The sequence below is a fragment of the Chiloscyllium plagiosum genome, chromosome 1 (assembly GCF_004010195.1).
Source record: "Chiloscyllium plagiosum isolate BGI_BamShark_2017 chromosome 1, ASM401019v2, whole genome shotgun sequence".
NCBI lineage: Eukaryota > Metazoa > Chordata > Chondrichthyes > Orectolobiformes > Hemiscylliidae > Chiloscyllium > Chiloscyllium plagiosum.
The window spans coordinates 39,289,768-39,314,947 of record NC_057710.1 but is presented as its reverse complement, the minus strand read 5'-3'; the positions used below and the strand labels follow the sequence as shown (position 1 = coordinate 39,314,947).

General features: G+C 40.9%; 1 protein-coding gene across 5 annotated transcripts in view; it reads right to left on the bottom strand.

The window, feature by feature from the left end:
• The window catches only part of LOC122540110 (WD repeat-containing protein 7), a 674,231-nt gene that overhangs the window by 527,762 nt on the left and 121,289 nt on the right, over window positions 1–25,180 (bottom strand). For all 5 annotated transcript variants that reach the window (XM_043675451.1, XM_043675605.1, XM_043675690.1 and 2 more), the window contains one exon: window positions 418–632. In XM_043675451.1, coding sequence (XP_043531386.1) covers window positions 418–632 — 215 coding nt within the window. The remainder of the gene's footprint in view (window positions 1–417; window positions 633–25,180) is intronic.

Below are 25,180 nucleotides of genomic sequence, written 5' to 3'. Positions count from 1 at the left end.
ACCTTAACAATGCACACACAAATATTTACACATGGTCAATGCTCCTCAGTTCTTCCACGCTCCAAATACACCATCATGCACACATTGCCTGCTCACTACATTCGCATTCTACTGAGACTAATCAGTTGCCAGAATCTCAAAAGTGTGAAACTTTTGACTACCTTAAGGTTTTCATTCCTAAATCTTTAGACCAAATATCCAAGCTGAGTACTAACTAAGTACCAAAACCTATTAATTTATCTGATTTTCTTCAGCCTTGATGATGGTTTGCAACATAGGTTTCATGTTCATCTTAAAAAAAATTTCTCCATCAATTTCAGATAAGTTCATGAAAATTAACACAAAATCAACTTAAATTAGAATTAGAAATTTTGTAACACCTCAACGCACAATAAAGTTGCTGAGGAAATGTTATACCTTATCAGCAGCTTCAGAGGCCAAAAGATTGGTAGCAAGTGTCTGTAGTTTGTGATGTGCCATATGTTTCAAAGCAGTGAGGCTCCGCCGAGTCATGGCCTGTTTTAGATTTACAGCAGGATGACTGAGGGTATCTACAGCAGCTGGAACAGCTTCATCACAAGCATTCAATATTTCCACCGCAGTAATTCCCATTACACATCGGTCCAACGCACCTGTAGAAAGAGAGAAAAATCCATAATAGTATTTGTAGTTACAATTATTACTTATTTTAAAAGTGAATCCAGAATAGTGATCAATATAGATCGTACATTATCTGTGAAAGGTGCAAGAAATGTGATCATCTGCTTCAAATTCTTTTCTTTCTTTAGATTAAAAGTGCATGCTATTCATGCTTTAGTATTAACATTGCCTCAATTTGATAAATTGCTGTAATCCAGGGCACTCTATGAAATAAAATGCAGGCTCTGACAGAGTTGGTGATGCTGCTTTCTGCTCAAGTATACAAATAAACTTGAACATTAAAAAATGTCCAACTGCTGAAAACACTTCGTTAGATACTCTAAACGCAAAGCTCCATATTGATCTCTTGTATGTTTTTTCAAATGACTAGACCACATTTGCTCCAGCATTTTGACTTTATAGGTGTAGCTGTTAATATAGAAAGGTCATGCCACTACTGCCATTATCACTAAAACCTTCCTCCCATTCCCGTGCTTTGTTATGAAATAGGCCTTTGGAAAATTAGTACGATTTAGCAGATTTTTCACTTACTTCTTGATTGTGTACTTTAGGGAAAGAAATCAGTTGTTATTATCTGGTCTGGTCTGGTCTACATGTTGAATCCAGACCCATAACAATGTAGCTGACCTTTAAGTGCCTTCTGGGCAATTCGGGATGGGCAATAAATATGCTAACCAAGCCAAAGTTACCCACACTTCATGACAGAAAAAAAAACATTTGAAACTTGGAATAAAGAGAGTTAATTGGCAATAGATTGAAAAACAATACTCTGAGCTTTCGAAAAAACTTCAGAACTGAAACAGCTTCTAGGCTCTTGTGGTCGTTCATCTAAGAGGACGATGGGCTTTTAAAAAAATTGGCACGACTAGTGGCTACCAAACTGACATTGAATGAATAGCTAGAATAGTCATGCCTGCAAAATGGTTATTTAATAAATATTTGGATCATAGGGTGAACAAAACGTGGATTTGGACAGCACTGGTTCAAGACAAAAATCCACCTTAAGAACAATTAGGAGTATGCAACAAATTGTGGTTCAGTATATTAATGAATAAATAAAAAGTTTTCTTTACAATAAATGATTGCTAAAGATACACTTACAATTTAAACATGGAAAGTCTGACATAAAAGCAAAATGCGAATGCTGGAAATCCGAAATAAACCAAAAAATGTGAAATTCAGCAAGTGCAGTAATGTCTATGGAGAGAGAAACAGAGTTAGCGTTTCAAATCCGATATAACATTTCTTCAGAATATTCCATTCTGAAAGGAACAAGTGGGACAATGCTAAGTTTTGCATGAGCAGTTGGGAGAGGGCAATGCAGAATGTGTGTGTTTTTCTGGGAACTTACAGCACAGTGAAAATTCAGTGCATGGGGGAAGAGTGCTTCCTGCTTTTTTTTGCCGTTTATAGTTTGTAAAAGACTAAAGATTAGATCACTGATGAAGCATTTAAAAAGGAGAAAGCAAGGACCGCAGATGCTGGAGATCAAAGTCAAAAAGTGGGGTGCTGGAAAAGCACAGCAGGTCAGGCAGCATCTCAGGAGCAGGAGAGTCAATGTTTCAGGCATAGGCTCTTTATCGGAAACTGGTGAAAGCGGCATTGATATCGTGTGTTTGGAGGGTCCCAAGGCAGAAAATGAGATGTTCCTCCTCCAATTGTTGGGTGGCTTGGATTTGGCTGTGGAGGCAGCCCAGGACGTGCATGTCCTTGGCGAAGTGGGAGGGTGGTGGGGTTATTGGGTGCATGTGGAGATGTTGTCTGAAACGTTCCACAAGTTGGTGCCCTGTCTGCCCAACGTAGAGGAGACTACATCGAGAGCAACGGACCCAGTAGATGAGGTGTTTGGATGTGCAGGCAAATCTCTGATGGATGTGGAAGGATCCTTTCAGGCCTTGGATGGAGGTTAGAGGGAAGGTGTGGGGGTAGGTTTTACACCTCTTGCAGTGACAAGGGAAAGTGCCAGAAGTGGAGGGTGGGTTGGTTGGGGAGGGAGGTGTGGGGGGGGGGGTGAACCTAACAAGAGTGTTGCGGAAGGAATGGTCTCTGCAGAGGCTGACACGATTTAAAAGGCAGGTAAACAGATTTTTGAAACATAAAACTAAATAATAAAAATATTTTGAAATGAGCTCTGCTGAGCTGACAGAAAAGAGAAATTGAAGTTCTGGGACAGATCAACTATGGTTTTGTTGAATGGCAGGACAGGTTTGAGGGGCTAAATGACCTACCCATGTTCCTAGTTCCTATGTTTTTATGATTCAAAACATTAACTTTGTTTCTCTCTCTACAGAGGTTCTCCAGCATAAGCTGCTTTTATTTGCAGCCTGAAAAATGATTTGAAATTTTTGGAAAACTTATTTTTCATCTTCATGACCACAACAGATTGAGACTCGTTTGCAAAACACTGACTGGTCAACTTTAGACATTTCATTACGAACTTATCTTAGATCATCATACTGTTAGAAATTAAAGTTCAACAATTTATAAACAATGCTCTGACATAACACCATTATAATCTATTCAGGGTAAGATTCAAATGATATATCCAATCATCTTATTCTCCTTATGTTTCTTTTCTCCTCATTATGTTAATTCACCTAACAGTCCCATGCATTTTGTTTTACAGCCTGACAGAATGTGGACCAGACTTAAGAAATCAGATATTTCCATTAACTCAGGATATTTGAAAACAAAATGCTGGAAAGAAAACATAGCCAGCTATTTTAAAATGTATGGAAGGATGACCACAAAGTAAAGCATCAGTATAAATTTACCTTGTGCATTGACATCCCTGGAGCTCTGAACAGCTGAGAGACAATGTTGACCAATTACTTTGTTCTCAGAATATATGAACCAATGATTTTTAAACAGACAGATACTGATCATAATTAATTAGCCTTTACAGAAATGAGCACAGAGCAAAAGAGTGTGAGGGATAAGCTAAATAATTAGAGGCCAGTCAGCCTGATCTCAAAGTGGTGGGCAAATTACATGAATCAATATTGAGAGATAGGACTAACTGTTACTTGGAAAGATTAATCAAGAATAGTCAGCATGGTTTTGTCAAGGGAAGGTCATGTCTCATGAACCTAATTCAAGTTTTCGATGAAATAACAAAGGAAATTAACAAGGTCACGCAGTGGATGTTGTCTACAAGGACTTTACCAATTTTACCATTTGACAAAATTCCACATGAATTAAAGTCCAGTGGATACAGCAGAATGTGTCTCAATGATAGGAAACAAAAGGTAATGATCAACGACATGCAATGTAGCTTTCAGTTGTGTTCTTAAAGGGCTCATTGTGTCCTTTGCTGCTTATGGTAATATACTGATGAATTATACTTGCACATGGGATAATTGGGAAATCTGCTAATAACACAAAAGTTGACTGGGTAGTTGAAAGTGAAGAAGATTATGTCGACAGCAGGATGATTTTAATGGTTTCGGTTGAATGAACAGAAGGTGGCAAATGAAATTCAATCTGGAGCAGTGTCAGGTTGTGTACTTGGAGGGCAAACAAAACTAGGGAATACACAATAAAAAGAAAAGTAATGAGAGGGCTAGAAGAATGCAGAGTCCTCTAAGTCCAAGTTCACAAGTTCCTGAGGTAGCAGGACAGGTCCATAAAGAGGTGCAGGAGGCATATGCTTTCATTTATAGGGTGAGGGTTCGACTACAAGAGCTGAGATTTAATGCTGGAACTAGTCAGGCCGAAGTGGAGTTGTGCACACAATTCTGGTCACCATATTACAGGAAAGACAGAATTGCTCGACAGAGAAAAAATATTTACAAGAATGTTGCTAGATCTTGAAACTTGCAACTATGCATTAGGACCGGATTATCAAGCTTTGCTTTCCTTCAAATACAGGTTGTCAATAGGTGCCTTATGTATAAAAAGAGAGGCTTGGATAGAGTGGATACGAAATTGCGATTCTGGCAGTGGGGAGGCCAATTACCAGAGAACTTGGATTAAAGTAATTGGTATAAGATTGAGAGGGTGATGAGGAAAGGCTTTTTCACTCAGAGGGAATTGAGCGTTGGAATTCACTGTTCAGTTTGCTGGGTTGAGGTGGAAATCTTCATCTCATTTATAATTAAATTGGATCTGCACAGTGACACACCAGGTGCTGGAAAGTAGGATTAGAATGGGCAACTAATTTATTTAGTCAGCACAGACAACGGGATGAATGGCCTCTTTGTGGTTTCTTTGTACCAGGACACCCAAATATCTCTGTGAAAGTGAATTCTTTAAGCTCTCATTATTTAACAAGTAGTTTGCTTTTGCTATTGAAGTGGATGCGTTCGCATTTTACCACATTAGACACTAGCTGCTAGATGGTTTGATTTCATTTATCATTGTCAGAATATACTGGGATACAGTGAAAAGTATTGCTTTGTATGCTAACCAGACAAATCATACCTTACATAAGTATATCAGGGTAACAGAACAATGTTGAATATAGTGTTACAGCTATAGAGAAGGCACGGAGAAAGATCAACTCTAATATATGAGCAGTCTGTTCATAGGTCTGCCAACAGTGGTGAAGAAGCTGCTCTTGAATCTGTTGGTATGTGTTTTCAAACTTTTGTATCTTCTGCTCAATGGAAGAAGATGGAAGAGAATCCAACCAGGATGAGAGGAGACTTTGAGTACATTGGCTGCTTCCTGAGGCAGTGGGAAGCTTAGACAGAGCCAACAGAAGGAAGACTGATTTTCATGATGGATTGGGCTGCATTCACAATTCTCTAATTTCTTGAGGTCTTGGGCAAAGCAGTTGCCATAGCAAGCTGTGATGCATTCAATTAGGATGCTGTCTATGGTGCATCTATAATAATTGGTAAGCGTCATTGTGGACAAGCTAACTTAACCTTCTGAGGAAGTAGAGGTATTGGTGTGCTTTGTTAACTGTAGCATCAACATGGATGGACCAGGATAGATTGGTGGTAATATTTGAGAGTTTTGCTCACACACTTACCTTTGTAGACTCTATCTCATCTTGCCAATTCACTTTCCTACCTACTGTGCTGTCATTGTGAAACTTAGTGACTATACATTTGGCCACTTCATCCAAATCATTCATGTAGATCGTAAAAAGCTGAGGCCCCAGCACAGATCCCTGGAGCAATCCATTTGATTTTGTTAACTCAAAAACGACCCCTTTCTCCCTACTGTTTACTGTTTACCATTCTTCTATCCTTGTGAAACATATTCCTACACCACGAGCTTTTTTTTGCAGTAGGCTTAAATGAGGTAATCTTATAAATGCTTTTCACATATGCCACATTTACAGGTTCTTCTTAAACCACCTTGCTTGTCGCATTCTTACAGAATTCAAATAAGTTGTTTAAACATGATATCCCTTTTCATAAAACCAAACAAAAACTGTGTGATCCTATTATGAAATTCTAAATATCCTGCAATAACTTCCATAAAACAGGATTTCAGCAATTTCCGTATGATAGATGCTAAGTTTTTGTTCAGTTTCCCTTCATTCTAATAAATCTACTAACAAGCTAAACATGTTCTATATTCCAATCCACTGGGACACCTCCAGAATAGAAGGAATTTTGGAAGATGACAACCAATACATGTTGTCTCTGAAGTCACTTTTTAAGACCATTGCATGGAGACCAGGAAGTTATAGAGTCATAGAGATGTACAGCATGAAAACAGACTCTTCGGTCCAACTCATCCATGCAGACCAGATATCCCAACCCAATCTAGTCCCACCTGCCAGCACCTGGCCCACATCCCTCCAAACCCTTCCTATTCATATACCCATCCAAATACCTCTTAAATGTTGCAATTGTACCTACCTCCACCATTTCCTCTGGCAGCTCATTCCATGCACATACGACACTCTGGGTGAAAAAGTTGCACTGTGGGTCTCTTTTATATCTTTCCCCTCTCACCCTAAACCTATGCCCTCTAGTTCTGGACTCCCCCACCCCAGGGAAAAGACTTTGCCTATCCATGACCCTCAATTTTATAAACCTCTACAAGGTCACTCTTCAACCTCCGACACTCCAGGGAAAACAGCTCCTGCCTGTTCAGTCTCTCCCTATAGCTCAAATCCTCCAAGCCTGGCAACATCTTTGTAAATCTTTTCTGAACCCTTTCAAGTTTCACAACACCTTTCCAGTAGGAAGGAGACCAGAACTGCACGCAATATTCCAACAGTGGCCTAACCAATGTCCTGTACAGCCGCAACATGACCTCCCAACTCCAAATAAAAGAAAGCATACTAAACGCCTTTTTCACTATCCTATCTACCTGCGACTCCACTTTCAAGGAGCTATGAACCTGCATTCCAACGTCTCTTTGTTCAGCATCACTCCCTAGGACCTTACCATTAAGTGTATAAGCCCTGCTAAGATTTGCTTTCACAAAATGCAGCACCTCGCATTTATCTGAATTAAATTCCATCTGCCACTTCTCTGCCCAATGGCCCATCTGGTCAAGATCCTGTTGTAATCTGAGGTAACCTTCTCTGGCCTATCACCCTCACCTTAACCTCCTTCCACCTATCGCATTCCCAATGTCTCTCACCCAAGTCCCTCCTCCCTACCTTTTATCTTAGCCTGCTTGGCACACCCTTCTCATTCCTGAAGAAGGGCTTATGCCCGAAACATCGATGCTCCTTCTCCTTTGATGCTGCCTGACCTGCTGCGCTTTTCCAGCAACACATTCTGAACCTTCTTCGCTGTCCACTACACCTCCAATTTTGGTGTCATCTGCAAACTTACTAACTATAATTATGCTCACATCCAAATCATTTATGTAAATGACAAAAAAGTAGTGGACCCAGCACTGATCCTTCTGACACTCCACTGGTCACAGGCCTCCAGTCTGAAAAACAACCCTCCACCACCACCCTCTGTCTTCTACCTTTGAGCCAGTTTTGTTTCCAAATGGCTCATTCTCCCTGTATTCCATGAGATCTAACCTTGCTAACCAGTCTCCCATGGGGAATCTAGTCAAATGCCTTACTGAAGTCCATATAGATCACATCTACTGCTCTGCCCTCATCAATTCTCTGTTACTTCTTCAAAAAACTCAATCAAGTTTGTGAGACATGATTTCCCAAGCACAAAGCCATGTTGACTATCCCTAATCAGTCCTTTCCCTTCCAAAAACACGTACATCCTGTCCCTCAGGATTCCCTCCAACAACTTGCCTTCCACCAACACCAGGCTCTCTGGAACTATAGACCAGTGTGCGTGAGAAATCATGTCTCCCTCATCAGATTTTAGGTCTAATAGTTTTCTAGTACCTTTCCCCTAAACATGGTAATTATTTTAAGTTCCTCCCTTCTTTGTTCCTCTTACTTAATGAAGACAGGCACAAAATACCTGCTCAACTCTTGTAACACTTTTTTTTGTCTCTCGCAATTAATTCCCCTCTCTACAATTCATTCTTATCACAAAAATTACTCTTAGATTTTAAAATACTGTAGTAAACTTGACTCTTTTCATATGTTTAGCTTGCTTTCTCTCAGGCTCTGATTTCTCCATTTTTTGGATCATTTTTATCAGTTCTTGAAATTTGTCAGTGGTCTGGGGCCCACTGCTTTTTGCCATTTATGTAAAGGAGTTGGATGTGAATAAAGGAGGTATGGCTCGTAAGTTTGCAGATGACATCCAAGTGGGTGGTGTAACCAAGAATGAAGATGATTATCTCAGAGTACAAAAGGGCCAATGATGCAAGGAGTCGCAGATGGAGTTTAATTTAGATAAGTATGAGGTGTTGCATTTTGGGAAGGCAAACCAGGGAAGGTCTTATACAGTTAATGGTACAGCCCTGGGGAGTGTTGTCAAACAAAGAGAGTTAGGTGTGCAGGTGCACATTTCCTTGAAAGTGGAGTTGCAGGTAGACAAGGGGTGAAGAAGGCATTTGGCACAACTGCCTTCACTGGTCACAACATTGAGTATTGGAGTTGGGATGTCATTCTACAGCTGTACAGGACGTTGCTTAGGCTACTTTTAGCCATTTTTTGGCTGCCCTTATACATGAAAGATGCTGTTAAACTTGAGAGGGTGCAGAGAAGATTTTCAAGGATGTTGCCAGGACTGGAAGATTTAAGTTGTAGGGAGAGGATGAATAGCATCGGAGGCTGATAGAGGTTTACAGGGGAACCTTGATTATCCAAATACCAATTATCCGAAAATCGGATTATCGAAGGAGATCTCGAGGTCCCGATAGAAACATTACATCAAAGACGTGTTTCCAACATTGATTGCGTCTTTTGTTACAGTGGTTAAACAGGCACTGTCTCCGCCCTCCCTCTCTCCCACACACTTTCCCTGGAGTTCTACACAGGGGGATGTGGTTGGATCGGATTGGGGGCCCGGGGTGGGGTTGGAGGGGCGGGATTGGACCGGTTTGCCCGGGTTGGGGGGATGGTGCGGGCCCGGGGGGGGGAGGGGGGGGGGGGGGGCGTGGATGGACAGGGGCGGGCGGGGTGTGGTGTTGGGGCCGGGGCTTCGCGCACTGTGCTGCTGCTGCTAGTCTCCTGGACAGAGAGCAGACTTTGAGCCCCAGAGGAAAGGCATTTAATCGATTTTCCAAATAATCGATTATTTGAACGAAATAGTGCCCGCCCATCTCGTTCGGATAATGAGTTTCCACTATATAGTGGTTTATAAAATCATAAGGGGGATGGATAGAGTGGATAGCCATGGTCTTTTTCCTAAGGTGGGGGTTTCCAAAACTCGAGGGCATATGGGGAAAGACTTAAAAAGGACTGAAGGATAACTTTCTCTAACAGTTGGTGGTGTGTGTATGAAAATGAGCTGCCAGAAGAAGTGGTAGAATCAAGCACAATTACAACATTTAAAAGGCATCTGGAATGGAGACATGTACAAGAAGGGTTGAGAGGGATATGGGCCAAATGCTGGCAATTGAGACTAGATCAGACTGGGATGTCCGGTAGCATGGATGAGTTGGACCAAAGAGTCTGTTTCCGTGTTGACGCAATAATTCAATCTGTCCAAGTTATTTAATATCCCAAAGATCTGCCACTTCATCTGTACCATCCTACCTTTTAATCCATTTTTCCAGATTACTTAGGCAACTCTGCTTTTATACCCTTATAGTTAACTTCATTCAGGTTTAAAACAAGTCTTGGATTCACAAACAAAAAAACGTTACTGGAAAAACTCAGTACATTTGGCAAGATCTGTGAAGGGAAAGCAGAGTTCACATTTCGGGTCAAATGATCCTTCTTCATAACCAGTCTGACAGATTGCCATGCTGCAAGACCTGCTGAGTTTTTCCAGCTATTTCTGTTTTGGTTTCTGATTTCCAGCATTCACAATTCTATGGTTTTCTTCATCCACACTTCACTTTCAAACTTTCAAATGTAAAATTCTGTCACACTGATCACTACTGCCTCAAGTTCCTTCATTCTATCGATTAATCCCCTCAGTGCATATCAACAGGTTAAAAAAATTATCTGCTCCTTGGTTGCTGCTAGAATGTACTGTTCAAAGAAATTGTCCTGAATACACTGTGTGAATTTTCCAGGTATGTTTGTACATGTAGATTTGCCCAATCTACATGTGGATACTGATCATTGAAATATCTGTCTGACTCACTCCACTTATGTATTCCTGTGTACTCAATCCTACACAGTGCAAATGTAGCAGAAAGTGTTAAGTCATAACAATATACAGAATGGTCAACTGTAATACACCCCCCAGGATTCTGGAATATGGGAAGGACATGGTCCCAAGACAAGGGGCCAATCATTTAGGACTGAGATGAGGAGAATAATTTTCACTTCAAGGATTGTGAAACTGGAACTACCTACTGCAGATGGATTATGAATAAGTCACTGAATATATTTTTAATGCTGAGGGTTATGTGGTGACTTGAGGAATCAAGGGATGTGAAAACAACTGATCTCATGGATGCAAGGCCAATGAACATTGATAAACAAATTGTATGGGAAACCAGAGTCAAGGACTGCATAATCTACAAGATCCTGCTCCTATTTATTATCGCTGCCACTGGAAGTAATGCCTGTGCATAATACATATCAAAAAGTAATATGTATTTCGATTTCAATTAAGCATGGAAAACAGATTCAGTAATGCCTAAGAAGATGCATTTGATTATGGCTAAGATGTGGGATCTGGATCTTCTAATTTTTTAAGGATTGATAATATTGAGAGATAGGGTGAATTGATTTTTACTTTTAGAATGCTGCGTGTTGGTATATTTAGAATGCTTTGAATTATCTCAGCTACTGTGGCAGAATTAGTAGCATTGTGTGATTCATGTAAATTGTGATCATGCAACTTATGACACAATGGACTGCAGCAGTTCAAAAGACAACTCACCACCACACTATCAAGGACAGTTAAGGATATGCAATAAATATTTGCCCAGTCTGCAATGTCCATCTCCTAAATGAATTGTTTTAAAAAGTAACTTCAACATCATTAAGAAAGAAGATTCCACATTTAAATGAACACATGAATACAGAGATATTTGAGAACTAAATTAGAGAGCTGTATTTGAAACTTATACACATATGTAAATGAAGGAATTGTACATAAGGAGTTACAGCATTTCACTTAGTAATCTGGAGCAAACAGCCTCAGAGACATGAAAAATTCAGACAACCACAGCTTGAGATACTCTAAACTGACATTCCAACATGAAGAAAGAATTTTAGCTTATAACACAATTTGTCACAGCGTCAGGTTTTCAGGACAAATTACTTGGTGTAGTATGCCCTGAAACCTCCAAAACACAATAGAAGCAGTTAAGAAAAATATTACTTTTTTCTAGCTTTGTAATTGCAGAGTATCAATAGGCTGGGAACAACTTCAGTGAAGGCTACCCAAGTGTAACGAACTTGAGCCAAACACAGTATTATGGAGTTATGTACTCTACTGAATAACCTCTCCCCTTCTGTTATTAGGAATCTATTAACTGCTAGAACCCTCACTGATTTTCCGTTAACTGTATTTCATTCTTCTATCAATTTTTGACTTGGAGCTGAGAACTGTGATCTCAATATGACCTTTGGACTGTGGGAATGAGCTTGTAAACAACAAACTTGTTTATTTGAGAGGCAAGGCCTCAAAGTTAATAATAGGTTAATTTTTGATCCAAGGGCTCTATAGACATTTCAACATCTGGGAAAGCAAAATGTTTAACCAGACAGATGCTTGGCTGTTAACAAGGTCAGTACCTAGAACTGATGCCAGCAAGTCTGGGAGAGAACATGATGTTCAAACAGAGGGAGGGGGTGAAATGGTTGAACTTCTTAAAAAATCATTCATGCGAAGAGGGCATTGCTGGCAAGACTAGCATTTATTGCCATCCCTAATTCCCCAGAGACAATTATGAATCAACCAAATTGTTGTTGGTCTGGAGTCACGTAGGCCAGACCAGTTAAGGATGGCAGTTTCCTTGCTCAAGGATATAATAGAACATAAAACATAAGAACTAAGAGCAGCAGTAGGCCATCTGGCCCTTCAAGCCTGTTCCACCACTCAATAAGACAGTGGCTAATCTTTTCGTGGATTCAGCTCGACTTACCCATGTTTTCACCATATCCCTAATTCCTTTACTTTTCAAAAAATTATCGACCTTTGCTTTAAAAGCGATTACTAAAGTAGCGTCAACTACTTCCCTGGGCAAGAAATTCCATAGATTAACAACATTCTGAGTGAAAAAGTTCCTTCTCAGTTCAGTTCAAAACCTGCTTCCTCTAATCTTGAGGCCATGCCCTCTTGTCCTAGTCTCACCTACCAGTGGAAACATCCTATCTATTTCCATTTTATCGATTCCCTTCATAATTTTATATGTTTCTGTAAAATACCTCATTTTTCTGAATTCCAATGATTATAATCCCAATCTACTCAGCCTCTCCTCATAAGCCAACCCCCTCAATTCCAGAATCAACCTAATGAATCTCCTGTGCACCCCCTCCAATCCTTTCTTAAGTCATGAGACCAAATCTGCACACAGTACTCCAGATGTGGCCTCACCAGCACCTTGTATAGCTTTAACATAACCGCTCTGTTTTTAAACTCAACCCCTTTAGCAATGAAGGACAAAATTCTATTTTCCTTCCTAATTACTTGTTGTACCTGCAGACCAACCTTCTGCGATTCATGCACAAGGGCACCCAGGTCCCTCTACAAATCAGCACACTGCAACGTTTTACCATTCAAGTAATAATCTATTTTGCTACTACTCCTACCAAAATGTATGACTTCACATTTACTAACATTATATTCCATCTGCCAGACCTTTGCCCACTCACTCAATGTATCCATGTTCCTCTGCAAAGTTTCACAGCCCTTTGCACAGCCATTCTTCTTAGTGTCATTGGCAAATTTTGACACCATACACATGGTCCTCAATTCCAAATCATCTATATAAATTGTAAATAATTGTGGTCCCAACACTGAACCGAGGCACACCACTAGTCACTGATTGCCAGCCAGAAAAGCACTCATTTATCCCCACTCTTTGCTTCCTGTCAGTCAACCAATCTTCTGTCCATGCTAATACTCTGCCCCTAACACCATGCACTCTGATCTTATGCAGCAGACTTACGTGCGACACCTTGTCAAAGGCCTTCTGAAAACTTAAGTACACTTGTTCTCCATTGTCAACCTTACTGGAAATGTCTTCATAGAATTTCAAAAAATTTGTGAAGCATGACCTGCCCTTCATGAATCCATGCTGCGTCTGTACAATAGGACAATTTCTTCCCCACTACAGACTCAAGCATCTTCCCCACTACAGAGTTAGCTAATGATAACAGACTCAAGCATCTTCCCCACTACAGAGTTACAGTGAGCTAATTATAGCTCACTGGTCTATAACTTCCCATCTTTTATCTATTTCCCTTTTTAAACAGTGATGTCACATTAGCTATTTCCAATCTGCTGGGACTGCTCCAGAGTCCAGCGAATTTTAGAAAATTACCAGTCGTCCACCTGCTATTTCTCCCGCCATCTCTGGGATGCGTTCCATCAGGGCCATGAGACCTATCTATCCTTTGCTCCATTAGCTTACCCAACACTAGCTCACCAAAAACTAGTTTTCCGTAATAATAGTTTCCAGATGCTCAACTACCTTGATCTCTTCATCACTTACTAGCATGTAATTAGTATCCTCCACTGTGAAGACTGATGCAAAGTACCTGTTCAATGCCTCAGCCATTTCATTATTTCCCATAACTATCATATCCCATGCCCCTTCTCATCCTCTAAAGGACCAACATTTACTTTAGCCACTCTTCTTCACCTTTGCTATCTGTCTTCATATTCTGTGCTAGTTTTTTTTTCCTCATATGCTATCTAACTTTTCTTTATAGCTCTTCTTGTGGCCTTCTGTTGACCAATAAAGTTTTCCCAATCCTCTAGATTCTTGCTGTTTTTGTCCACTTTGTATGCCTTCTCTTTCACTTTGATAGCCTGCTTTATTTCCTTCGACACCCATGGGAGATACCCCACCCCTTACAGTCCTTCCTTCTCACCGGAATATACTTTTGCTGAACACTTTGGAAAATTTGTTTGAAGGTCCTCACTGCTCGTCAACTGTCGCATCATAAAGTCTCTGTTTCCAGTCTGCTTTCACCAGGTCCTCCCTCATTCTGTCATAGTCCCCCTTATTCAAGCACATTAATGAAGCACATGAGATTTTCTGACAATCAATAAGAATTCACAGTCATCCTTAAACTCTTAATTCCAGGTGTTTTATTAAATTCAAACTCTATATCTGCCTCGATAGGATTTCAACACCAGTCCCCAAAACTTTAGCTAAATCTCTGGATTCTCAAAGCAGTGATAACACCAGTTAGCTATTGCCTCTCCTTTTAGACTGCGTTTCTGGGAGCAGGGTGTAGTTGTTGATGCTACAGCATAAAGATTTGAAAGCACCCTGCTTAACCACCCATTATCAGTCACTGGAAGTTCACAGAACAGAAATTGAGTTATAAACATTTCTGAAACTTCCTCAAAGTGAACCAAAAAGGTGGCCCTTCAGAAAATCAACCAAGAAACAATTATATGTGCTTGTGGAATAATGCGACATGAAAACTACTCAAGTAATCTTGTCAATTTTGTCATTTCCTTTTATTTATCCCTCAAGTGTGCTTGTTTATCTGTCAGTCTTTTGTACGAATACATCTGAAAACAAAGATTATTGAGTTTATAAATCATTGACAGTTAGATGAATTTGTTATAAAAACAACAAATGCAGATTCTGGAGATCTGAAACATAAACAGAAACCGTCAGTGAAACTCAGCAACTTTGACAGCATCCAAATGAAAAAAACAGTTAATATTTCGAGTCCCGTGACTTTTCATCAGATCTCCTAATAAACAGCAGAACAAACTAGATTACTTTGTTGTTTAACTTCGATCCACTAAAGTTACTGTCTACAGTTAAGTCCTTGCTTAAGGTATAAGCCCAGTGTCTAGAATTGATTATTCACAGAGTTTGGAATGAATTATTCAAAAAGTCTGGTTAGGAACCATTAGAGTCAATTCTGAGGGCCTTTAAAGGTTTTATTTTTACTGTTCCAAATGAAGAGGCAGGAAGACTGATTTGATTCAGCAATCTGTCCGCACCATTACAGTTTATATATTGCTCCCAGTCAAACAATGGAGAGGTGGTAGAATGCTTTCTGGGCTAATTATCAGATATTGAACTACATCTTGAATCCTCCTTGAGAGCGTTTTTGGCCGAGATGTAGTAAACCTCAAGACCTTCTACACAACTGGATTTTCACAGTGGCAGATGTAGGTGTAGTTACAACATTTAAAAGATATTTGAACAAGTACATGAATAAGAAGTGAGGGATGTAGGTCAAACGCAAACAGATGGGACTAGTTTAGTTTGGGAAACTTAATCAGCAGGCAAGAGTTGGATCAAAGGTTCTGTTTCCTGTGCTGTATGATTCTCTAATATCCTGATTCCACAACTTACATCCATGTTTTCAATATTTTAATTTCTTTCATGACCGGGCATCACTGGCATGGCCAGGAATCTTGCAATGAATAACTTGCCTCACTCATGCTGGTCACAATACCGTTCACAAGCCACAAAGTCAGGAATGCGATGAAGTATTCTCAGCTTGCCTGGATGAGTACAGTTGTAACAACAGTCAAAAAGCTTTACACTATCCAGGACCAAGTAGTCTGCTTGATTGGCACCACATCCACAAATTCACTCCCTTCATCACTGACTCAAGGTATCAACAATGTGTAACATCTACAAAAGTCACTGCAGAAATTCATTAAACCTCTTGAAAAAGCAACTTCCAAAACCACTGACACTACCATCTAGAGGGAAAAGAGCAGCAGATATAAAGGAACACCATTACCTTCAAACCACTTCCTATTATGACTTATACATCAGCATTTCTTCACTATTACTGGGCCAACACCTTTCCATGTCTAATACCTACCCTAATACACCAGGTCCTGCACTGGAGGTCCCAAACATTAAAACAGTGGCCTTGTTCTTAATAGAAAAAAAAACTCATGCATACATTGCACATGTTTCAATTCAACAGAACAGGTGACTATCATTCATTGGTTCATTTCTCAGGGAAATGCCTCGACTAATCTGGCTCAACCTGCCTAGTTTAATTCTTATATAATGCTTCGCAGTTAAAAAGAGAGATTGTAAAGGCAATTGAAAACAGCCTAAGTAAATAACTTCAGAGACCTTTAGCTTTTTTTCAAAAATAGTTGTAACAATGGAAGGGGACTAGCCAACTCTCTCACACCAGGCTTTCTAGTGTTCCTTAGCTGCAGCGGTCACAAGCTGTTTGGGGCCCCAGATAGATGGAGTTTCAGTGAATGATTCCTAGCTGCTACTTTCTCTGATATCTCTCTTGATATTGCTACTTCCTGGATTGGAGAACTGCATGTAAGAATCTGTGCCTGAATTTACTTTTTTGGGGTGTGTTTATGGGATGTTATTATATTGGAACAGTTCATTAGTAATAGATACTGAATCTATTATTCGGTTAAGTTTTCCAATAGTTGAGTTATTCGAAATTTCTCGTTCCTTTGTTTGTATTTTAACTATAGTGTTGAAATAAATTGTGTTTTGCTTAGCATCAAGTTGACCAGTTGCATCACATCTGGAACACACGCTTCACAATCACCTTTAAAATACGAAAAGGTTAAGGTCTAGGCTACCTTCTTAAAATATTTTGACAGGGTCTGGTCTGGTCCATAACACTTCATCTTACATTTGCCTTCTTGTGAATTATTCAGATGAGGGCAAGATGAAAAACTTTTTTTCAGCAATACTCAAGTTCCAAACTACCAAGTAAGAATTAATTGTCTAATTTTATGGTTATTGAGTGACCCCTATGTTAATTACTCCACTACTGGCAGTTGGGCCCGCAACAATATGGCCCCAAAGATGTGCAAGTTACATGCACTGGCCATGCTAAATTGCCCATAGTTATACAGGGATCTGCAGGCTAGTTGGGTTAGTTATGGGAAATGTGGGGTTACAGGGATAGGGTGGGGTGGGGATGGGGGTGGGGGGTGTTGTGTGGACACTCTTCAGACGTTTGGTGTGGACTCAATGGGCCAAATGGCCTGTTTCCATACTGTAGAGATTCTATGATGCTGTGTTCTATTTTGTACTGTCCCTGTGAAATGCCTTGGAACAACGTTGAGGGTATGTTGCAAATTTAAGATGTATAAAAATATTCCAAATGAGAAAAACAGTCTCTACAGAAAAATGCATCATTTTGACTACCTCAGGAACCCCAGGAAGGCATCAAATGGAAAGAATATGTATATAATGCCACAACAATAGTGATAGGCTGGAGGATTCAAAACATTTTAGAAACCAAAACGTATGACTAAAAAATAATAGAGGGGGAAATTGGAGATCAAAGAAAACCATGAAAAATTAGCGAAGACAGCAAGTACACAACAAGGCATACAGTTGCAATGTTAGAGTTTAGCCCTCGGGAGTGAGACTAGGCAATTAACAGTGACAGTAAGAAAATTACAGATTTCGGAAACAGTTTTATATATGTGCTTTCACAGTAGAGCCACAGAAGCCTTGTGAAAAAGGAAACATGTTTGACCAATTTACTATAAATTGTTGAGGATGTAACAGGCTGGATCAAAGGGAATGAGTACACTTGGATTTCAAGGAGCATCCATCAAAAGTACCACAACACAATGCAACACAAGAATTCACTTATAGGGATGATAAATTAACAGGACTAGTCAACCGATGGTCAGTTGGGTCACTTGTAGTTTGACAAACTGCAACTCGCAGAATGGCACTGGGATCAGAGGTGTTGTCTCAACTGTTCACAATCTGTGTTAATAACTTGAATGAAAGGACGGTCAACAGAAAAATAAACTGTGAGGAGATATAAAGAGTCTGTTAATGGTTAATAAGATGTTAAGTAAATGGGCAGAAATTTTGCTGCAGATTGAACAAGTGTGGGAAAATGTAAGATTGTCCATTTGGCAAGACATTAGCAAAACAAAGGCATCTTGGCCTTTAGGGCAAGGGAACAGGAGTATAAAAATAGAGTATTGTTACACCTGTAAAGGACAGTGGTAATTCCACACCTGGAATAAAATGTATGTTTTTGGCCTCCTTAACCATGTTTCTTCCTATGGGGAAATCTAGAAATGAGGGACAAGCTTAAAATTAAGAGGTCTTCTGCTTAAGAGGGAGATGAAGAGGAAATTGTTCACTGAGAGGATCACTAGCTTTTGACATTCTCTTCTACAGAGAATGGTGGAGGTTGGGCTGACTATTTGAAGGTTAAGTTAAACAGATGGAACCCTCCAACCACAAGGGATGAACTCGGATTTCACCAGTTTCCTCATTTCCCCTCCCTCCACCTTGTCTCAGTCAAATCCATCGAATTCAGCACCGCCTTCCTAACCTGCAATCTTCTTCCCGACCTCTCCGCCCCCACCCCAGTCTGACCTATCACCCTCACCTTGACCTCTTTCCACCTATCACATTTCCGACGCCCCTCCCCCAAGTCCCTCCTCCCTACCTTTTATCTTAGCCTGCTGGACAAACTTTCCTCATTCCTGAAGAAGGGCTTATGCCCGAAACGTCGATTCTCCTGTTCCCTGGATGCTGCCTGACCTGCTGCGCTTTTCCAGCAACACATTTTCAGCTCTGATCTCCAACATCTGCAGACCTCACTTTCTCCTTAAAGCTTAGCTGAACCAAGTCTTAAATGAAGTGGACCGGTCCTCTGGGAATGGTGGATGGGAAGAAACATGTAAGAAATGTGTAGAGATACACATCGCAAAAATAGAAAAATGAGTTAAATTAAAGCTATTAAAATACCTGTATAAAATTATTTTGCTTTAATAATGGAGGGGAAGCAATGGCCAAGTGGTGTTATCATTGTATTGTTAATCTAGAGAACCAGGTAAAGTTCCAGGGACTCACGTTCGAATCCTGCCATGGCAGATGGTCAAATTCGAATTCAATTTAGAAAATCTGAATTTAGGAGTCTTACGATAACCATTAATCCACTGTTGATTGTCAGAAAAACTCATCTGGTTCACTAATATCCTTTAAGGAAGGAAACTGCCATCCTTATCTGGTCTGGCAAACCTGTGACTCACCCACAACAAGGTGGCTCACTGTTACAGTTGGACAATTACAGATGGGCAATAAATGCTGGCCTAGCCAGTGATACCCTCATTCCTTGAATGAATAAAGAAATAAAAAGACTATCATGAATCCCCCCGTTCAATCAGCCATTCACCCAATCCATGCTCCTCCCTTGCTCAGAAATGAAATGTCTATAAAGCATTTAGAGTGCACATTCCTGAAGAAGGGCTTATGCCCGAAACGTCGATTCTCCTGTTCCCTGGATGCTGCCTGACCTGCTGCGCTTTTCCAGCAACACATTTTCAGCTCTGATCTCCAGCATCTGCAGACCTCACTTTCTCCATTTAGTGTGCACAGTCATGCAATGCTGGAAACACGTTTAAAAACTGTTGCTGTTTATCTATTTGTCGAGGGCATTTGATACTGTGCCACACAGACTTGTGAGAAAGTTATAGGGCATGGTATAAAAAGGGACAACAGCAACACGGATACAAAATTGGGCTGAGTGATAAACAACAGGGTGTAATGATTAATGTATACTTTGCAGGTTGCAGGAAGGTTTGTAGTAGAGTTTCTCAGCAATCAGTCTTGGGAACCTTGCTTTTTCTCATACTTAATGATACAGATCTTGGTGTACAGGGGACAGTTCCAAAGATTGCAGATGATATGAAACTTGGAACAGCTGTAAATAAAACTCCAAAGGAACATGTTAGTGAGGCACGCGCATAAGGTGGTAGATGAGGTTCAAGTGTGAGGTGATGGAGTCTGGTAGGAAGACATTGAGAGACAATACAATATAGGAGATACAATTCTAAATATGTGCAGTAGCGGAGGGGCTTGGGTATATATGTGCACAGATCATTGAAAATTGCAGAACAGATGGAGGAAGCAGTTAATAAAGCAGATGGTGTTTTTGGCTTTATGAATAGAGGCAGAGAGTACAAGAGCAGGGAGGTGATGTTGAACTTGTATAACTCACTTGTTAGACCCAAATGGGATATTGTATACAGTTGTGTGTGGCACATTATAAATAAAATGTGAATACATTGAAGACAGTGCAGAAGCTATTCACAAGAATGATTCCAGGAATGACAGACTGCAGATAGAAGGTTAGATTGAAGAAACTGGGACTGTTCGACTTGGAGAGAAGAGGCTCAGAGACTTCATAAAGATTTCAAAATCACCAGCAGGCTAGATAAAGTACATAAAAACTGTTCCCGCTCGTGAAACAAACAAGAACAAGAGGGCATGGATTTAAGGTGATGTTCAAAAGAAGCAACAGTGATGTGAGAAAATAGTTTCACACTGAGCATTTAAGGTATGAAATACAATGCCTGGAAATCTGATAGAGATAGGATCAACTGAGCTGAAAATGTGTTGCTGGAAAAGCGCAGCAGGTCAGGCAGCATCCAGGGAACAGGAGAATCGACGTTTCCATCATAAGCCCTTCTTCTGGGATGCCCGAAACGTCGATTCTCCTGTTCCCTGGATGCTGCCTGACCTGCTGCGCTTTTCCAGCAACACATTTTCAGCTCTGATCTCCAGCATCTGCAGACCTCACTTCCTCCTATAGGATCAACTGAGGCATGCAAGAGGGCACCGGATGATTATTTGTATTGAAATGGTGAGTGAAAATGGCATGGATTATCTTCCCGAGATCACATTTTTCCTGATGCAGCCACAGAATTTGCTGGCAAAACCCAGGAGGTCTGGAATCATCTGTGAAGAGAAAACAGACACAACCTTCTGGGTCGAGTGATCCTTCTTCAAAACTGACCCAAACCTTCATTCTGCTGTCTCTCCACAAATGCTGCCAACCTAGTGAGTTTCTCCAACAATTTCTGTTTTTGTTTCAGATTTCTAATATCTGTAGTTTTGTTTTGTTACATATTTAATGACATCAGTTTCAACATAAAGTAATAGCTTTATAGGTTTTGCAGAAAACAGACTCCAACTTACTACTACTGGATAATTTAACAGTTTCTAAATCCATGCTTTGTCAAACTCCATGTAACTTACCATCTCAGAATACTGTCTTCAAATTAAATGTCACCACTGTCTATGTAATTATGCCTTTCATGTTCCATGCATTAGTAGTTTGTGGCATTCACAGCAAATTTGCTTTCTCATTTACACTCTTCAAGACGACATTCTATGTTTTATAATTTCACAAAATCCTACTAAATCACAACATCATGTGACAATAAAGGGTCTTCTTGCTGTTTTTCTAAATAATTTAATTATGTCCCTTTGCAAAAGCAACATGCCAGTTAGAAATACAGTCTATCAAAGCAAATGAAATGATCTAGCTCGCCATCATATTGCCAGGACCACTCCCCATACTTGTGGATCATTTCATTGCTTTCAGATTGTGCTGGTGCCATTATTGATAACCCTCCACTGTCTTAATCTAACGATCAAGGATTGAGTCTCAGGTCCAAATCCATTGGATATCTCCTTCTGTTCTTGGTGTGGCCAGTGAATTGCTATCCATCCCCCTATATATATATCTTCCACAGGCATGTCTCTCTTTAATGTTGACAATTGGAGACACTTCCTTCTTAAAGCTAAACAAGATAATGTTGCGATACTAGAACATGTACACCCTCTGGATACTTAACAGATTTATAGATCTTAAAATATGAATGCTATACTATTTGGAAATTTAGATTTCCTTTTTTATTAAATGAGATGTGAACATCATTGTCATGGCCAGGATTTATTGTCCATCCCTAATTGACCTTAAGGTGGTAGTGAGTTAATGGTTGAACTGCTACAGTCCATATCATATAGTCATAGAGGTTTATAGTATGGAAACAGGCCCTTTTCTCCATGCCACCCAGTTTTCACAATTAATCTAGTCCCATTTGCCTGCATTTGGTCCATATCCTCCATACCTCTCCCATTCATGTACCTGTCCAAATGTTTCTAAAATGACAAAATTGTTCTTGCCTCCAACACTACCTCTGACAACCTGTTTCAGAGGATCATCACCCTGTGTAAACAAAATGCCCCTTTAAACCCTTTTGTATTTCTCCCCTCTCACCTTAAACCTATGTCCTCCAGTTTTAAACTCCCCTACCATAGGGAAAAACTGTTGGCTATCTACCTTATCTATGCCTCTCATGATTTTATAGACTTCCATAAGGGAAAAAAGTCCCAGACTAACCAGCCTCTCCTTATAACTCAAACCTTCCAGTCCAAATAGCATCCAAGTAAATCTTTTCTGCACTCTTTTCTAGTTTAATAATATTCTGTAGTAAGATGACCAGAACTGCATGTAGTATTTCAACTGTGGCCTTACCAACATCCTGTACAGCTGCAACAAGACGTTCCATCTCTCCTACACTCTGCTCTGACCAATGAAAGCAGCATGCCAAAATGATTCTTCACCACCCTGATGACCTGTGACTTCACTTTCAAGTAATATGAACTCTTACGCTTGGAGGAAGTGTATCCAGCTGCAACTCTTGTTTGACCGCATGATGGCTCTGGAGCTGTGGATGGACTCACGGTGGAACATCCGCGATGCTGAGGAGTTCATGGATAGCATGTTTAGTGAATTGGTCACATTGCAGATTAGAATTGCTCAGGGAGACAGTGAATGGGTGACCAAAAGGCAGAGAAAGAGTAGGAGGGCAGTGCAGGTGTTCCCTGTGGTCATCTCCCTCCAAAACAGGTATACCATTTTGGATACTGTTGAGGGAGATGGTTCACCAGGGAGGGCAGCAGTTGCCAAGATCATGACACCGTGGTGGGCTCTGCTGTTCAGAACGGTGGGAAAAAGACTCATAGGGCCATAGTATAGTCATAGGAGATTCTATTGTAAGGGGAGTAGATAGATGGTTTTGTGGCTGAAAATGAGACTCCCGGATGGTATGCTGCCTCCCAGGTGTTCGGGTCAGGGATGTCACCAATTGGCTGCAAAACATTGAGAGGGGAGGGTGAACAGCCAGTTGTCGTAGTGCACATTAGCACCCGTGATATAAGTAAAAAAACGAGATGAGGTCCTGAAAGCAGAATTCAGGGAGCTAGGAGAGAAGTTAAACAGGGGGACCCCAAAGGTGGTGATCTCAGGATTGCTACCAGTGCCATGTGCTAGCCAGGGTAGAAATGTAAGAATAGGCAGGATAAACACTTGGCTTGAGGAATGATGTAGGACTGAGGGGTTCAGATTTGTGGGACTATGGGACCAGTTCTGGGAAGGTGGGACTATTACAAATTGGATGGTCTGCACCTGAACCGGACTGGAACTAATGTCCTTGGGGGAATTTTTGCTACTGCTGTTGGGGAAGGTTTCAACTAATGTGGCAGGGGACTGGGAAACAGAAGACTAGTAGACAGTGAGGTGGAAACTAGAGACTGTAAGGAACAGGATCATGAAGTTAACATTACCAAGGTGAAGAGTCGGCAGAGAGCAGATGAAGGCAAAGGAACTGGTGGTTTGAAGTGCATTTTAATGCAAGGAGTATAGTGGGTAAGGCAGATGAACTTAGGGCTTGGATTGGTGCCTGGGAGTACAACATTACTGTGATCATAGAGACTTGGCTGAAGGAAGGGCATGATTGGCAACTAAATGTTCCAGGATATGGATACTTCAGGCAGGCCAGGGAGGGAAATAAAGGGGGTGGGGAGTGGGGGAGGAGTTGCATTGTTGGTCAGGGATGATATCACAGCTGTGCTAAAGGCGGACCCTATGGAGGGCTTGAGCAGTGAGGCATTATGGGTAGAGCTGAGAAATAAGAAGGGTCCAGTTTCATTGTCAGAACTGTATTGCAGGCTCCCCAACAGTGAGCGTGAGGTAGAAGAACAAATAGATAAACATATTATGCCAAGATGTAGAGGCAACAGGGTGGTGGTGATGGGAGATTTTAATTTTCCTAACATTGACAGGGATACACTTAGTGTCAGAGGTCTGGGTTGGGCAAAATTTGTAAGGAGCATCTGGGAAAGTATTCTAGAGCAAGAGGTCAACAGTCCAACTAGGAAAGGGGCCATATTGGACCTGGTGTTCAGAAATGAGCCAGGCAAGGTCATAGAAGTTGCAAAGGGGTATTTCTTTGGGAATAGTGACCACAATTCTGTAAGTTTCATGATACTCGTAGCCAAAGACGAGAGTGGTCCTAAGGGAAGAGTACTAAACTGGGCCAAGGCCAAATATATCAAAATTTGGCAGGAGGTTGGAAATGTGGATCGGGGGATTTGAAGGGAAGTCCACATTTAATGTGTGGGAGGATTTTAAAGATAGGTGGAATATAGTGCAGGATACGTGGGCGGCACGGTGGCACAGTGGTTAGTACTGCTGCCTCACAGCGCTAGAGACCCGGGTTCAATTCCCGCCTCAGGCGACTGACTGTGTGGATTTTGCACATTCTCCCTGTGTCTGTGTGGGTTTCCTCCGGGTGCTCCGGTTTCCTCCCACAGTCCAAAGATGTGCAGGTCAGGTGAATTGGCTATGCTAAATTGCCCGTAGTGTTAGGTAAGGGTAGATGTAGGAGTATGGGTGGGTTGCGCTTCGGCGGGGCGGTGTGGACTTGTTGGGCCGAAGGGCCTGTTTCCACATGTAAGTAATCTAATCTAATCTAATAAGCATGTCCCTTTGAAAGCAAGGGATAGGAGAGGCAAGATTCGTGAACCGTGGATAATAGGAGAAATTGTGTGACTAGCCAAGAGGAAAAGGGGAGCGTACATAAAGGTCCAGGATGCCAAGAACAGAACAGGCTTTGGAGGAATATTGGGAGAGTAGGACCAATCTTAAACGAGGAATTAAAAAGGCTAGAAGGGGTCACTGACTAACTTTAGCGAGCAGAATTAAGAAGAATCCCAAGGCCTTTTATTCATATATAAGAGGCAAGAGAGTAACTAGAGAAAGGATTGGTCCACTAAAGGATAAGGAAGGAAGGTTGTG